Below are 2,717 nucleotides of genomic sequence, written 5' to 3'. Positions count from 1 at the left end.
TATATATATATATATTGTCTTTGTAAGTAGTATGTATGTATGTATGCACTAGTATTTAAGCCTCTATTATTAAAATTTAATTATGTAATACAGGGCATACGTCTTTTAAGATAAAGGTTATTCATACAGATAGTTCAATTGTTTTCTTTATCAACAACTTTAAAAATACAAACAACAGCATGTATCCTATGAAATCTGAATGTTGGCGTTCCTGGTGTGTGTATGATGACTAAAAATGTGCTGCAACATTTCCTTTGATCTGCTCCTGGCCGGACATAACAATGTGTCCGCTCCCTCCTTTGAGAGATAAAATAGGGGGGGGGGGGCTCTCGTAGCCAAGAGGTTGAAGTGTTGGCCTCTAATTCAATAGGTCCAGGGTTCGAATCCGGTTAGTGACGGAGAATTTCTTTCCTAAAATTGTCCCCTTTGACATCCTTTCCTGCTCTCTAACAATGTTCTGTCGTCTGCTTTTGTCTCCACTTTCTGCCCTCACCCCCTCCCTCCTTTTCCCCATCCTCTGGGCTCCTGAATCTTTCTGCAGCCTTTTTTCTGCTACTCCTTAGCTCCTTCTTACTGCTATCTTTCAGCCACAACCCTGTTCCTGTAGTTGGAAAGATCTTCACTTAGCCTTCTCGGACGAGGAAGAAAAATCTCGGAGGTCTCGTCTGCAAGTTGTCCAGATAAAAACACATTTCCCTGTGAATTTTATAGCAAAAGCAATATTGATTAAAGGCACGAAATAAATGTCATTTTTCAGTTTTGAAGGGCTCTTTACAAAACTTTGGCGACAATTTTCTCACTAATTTCACCACTGAAACCAGGCAACCTCAGTTCCTTCAATCGGAAATATTTTGACTTCTCCTCAAGATAGATGGATATTTATTTAATTAGAAACAAGGCAATTGAAACAGCTTTCAGATGATACCAATAGCTCCAAATACCCCAATATTGACAAACGCCTTATTTCACCAAGCCATACCACAAATGTTTGCTGGGAAACCGATAAATGTTTCTGGGTATTCTCAGAGGGTCTCCTGGGGTAATAATAGTTGTAATGTGCAGATAGCATGCTGCGGAGCTTGAATATGCGCTATATAAATGCAATTATATATATATATATATATATATATATATATATATATATATATATATATATATATATATATGTAATTAAAAAGAAAAGCAGCAGAAAAGAGTGTGGTACATACAGAGGAATATCACAACTTAACCATGAGTGGCCAAAACTAGAGGTGGGCAAAATCCGGATAATCTATTTATAGGATAACCGGATAATTTTCAATGAAACATTGTCCGAATTCAGACTCTTAACTCTCTTTCTTGACCCGTTTGCCGAAGTGGGTGCACCCATTTGTTGAAGTAGTGCTAACCCGTTTGTCAAAATGGTTCTAACCCATTTGCCGAAGCGGTTCATGTCATATTATTTGCCCAAAGAGGTGCACTGACATATTATCCGGATTTTGCTAAAGCGACTCATTGCCCAGCCCTAGTCAAAACAGTTGGGTGCAGAGTATGACACATTCTAGTCTGAAGGAAACCTGAGCAACACGCAGTTTGGATTAAGAAAGGGGACAGAATGCACACAGTAAAAGCCCCTGCCTCATGAGCCCAGTGCGTATTATGCGAGGTGGATGACCTGGGTTTGAATCCCGACTGAGGCGTCACTGATGTTAAATCGTTTATATTGTTTTCAAGGTGGTACACCGGATTGCTTGATCCAATGGGAAACAGATGTTACCACATGTATTGCTCTTCTATAATTATAATGGATTAATTATGAGCTAAACTTTGTTTCTACTTTGAATTCAAAGGAACGTAATAATGTCTAGGAAAATCAGTTAAATGCTTGCTAAAGACCTAACTAGTTAAAGACCATTCCTCAAACTTACTTAGGCCCACGTATACCTCCGTCTAGATGACCTCTAGGGCACCAAGGATGATTGGGCAACCACTTTTATCCATCCTTCTCTATTTTCAGTATTTCGAAGGGCTTCACCCAACTTTAAACTTGTTCGTTCCGTTATGCTGTCTTCCTACCTCTTTCTCTGCCTGCCTTCCCCTTTCCCTCCTGGTACAGTGCCCTGTAGGATCATCTTTGCAAGTCCTGTTGATCTTTGTATGTGCCCATACATAACGTCGAAATTTGCGTTTTTTCAAGGAAGTGAGAAGATTTTCATTGGGCCCAATGGCATGCCTGACTGATTCTGTCCCCCAAACTCTAGGAATATAAAACCTAAAGAATGGTATAGCCTAAACGCCTCTTCACCGTAGTCCCCTGTCACTAGCCGATATGAGTATCAGCCTACAGGCCACTCCCTCCCCCCCTCCCCAACAAACCTTGGTCAAAGGCAGGATCTACTAACAGTTTATTATTTTTTACCCCACAGTCAAAATGTCTGGGAGGAAAGTGTCTGCAGTGAAGTTCAATCCTGATTACTTCAGGCTGCCGCAGCCTCTGTGGATGATTTCCATTCCGTTTGGACTTTGGCTCTTAGCGGTGAGTGAAAGTAAAGAGTAGGCTACTTTTTCATGTTTATTACATTAAGGACTCGAAGTAGGAGGGCTGTGATTGGAATAATTTACTAGATGTGCACGATTTATTCACATTTGCTGGATTCGGATGACAAGGGAAGGGTAAGAGTTTTCCTTCTTCTTCTTCTTCTTCTTCTTCTTCTTCTTCTTCTTCTTCTTCTTCTTCT

General features: G+C 40.3%; 1 protein-coding gene across 1 annotated transcript in view; it reads left to right on the top strand.

The window, feature by feature from the left end:
* The first annotated feature begins 1,446 nt into the window (after positions 1-1,446).
* The window catches only part of LOC101856470 (uncharacterized membrane protein C688.16), a 9,208-nt gene continuing 7,937 nt past the window's right edge, over positions 1,447-2,717 (top strand). The window contains exon 1 of the mRNA XM_005109715.2: positions 1,447-2,515. Within this exon, the coding sequence (XP_005109772.1) occupies positions 2,411-2,515 (105 nt within the window). The 5' untranslated portion in view covers positions 1,447-2,410. The remainder of the gene's footprint in view (positions 2,516-2,717) is intronic.

The sequence above is a fragment of the Aplysia californica genome, unplaced genomic scaffold (assembly GCF_000002075.1).
Source record: "Aplysia californica isolate F4 #8 unplaced genomic scaffold, AplCal3.0 scaffold00808, whole genome shotgun sequence".
Classification (NCBI taxonomy): domain Eukaryota; kingdom Metazoa; phylum Mollusca; class Gastropoda; order Aplysiida; family Aplysiidae; genus Aplysia; species Aplysia californica.
Note: the sequence above shows the minus strand (reverse complement) of the source record. Positions and strands in the feature narration are given on the sequence as shown.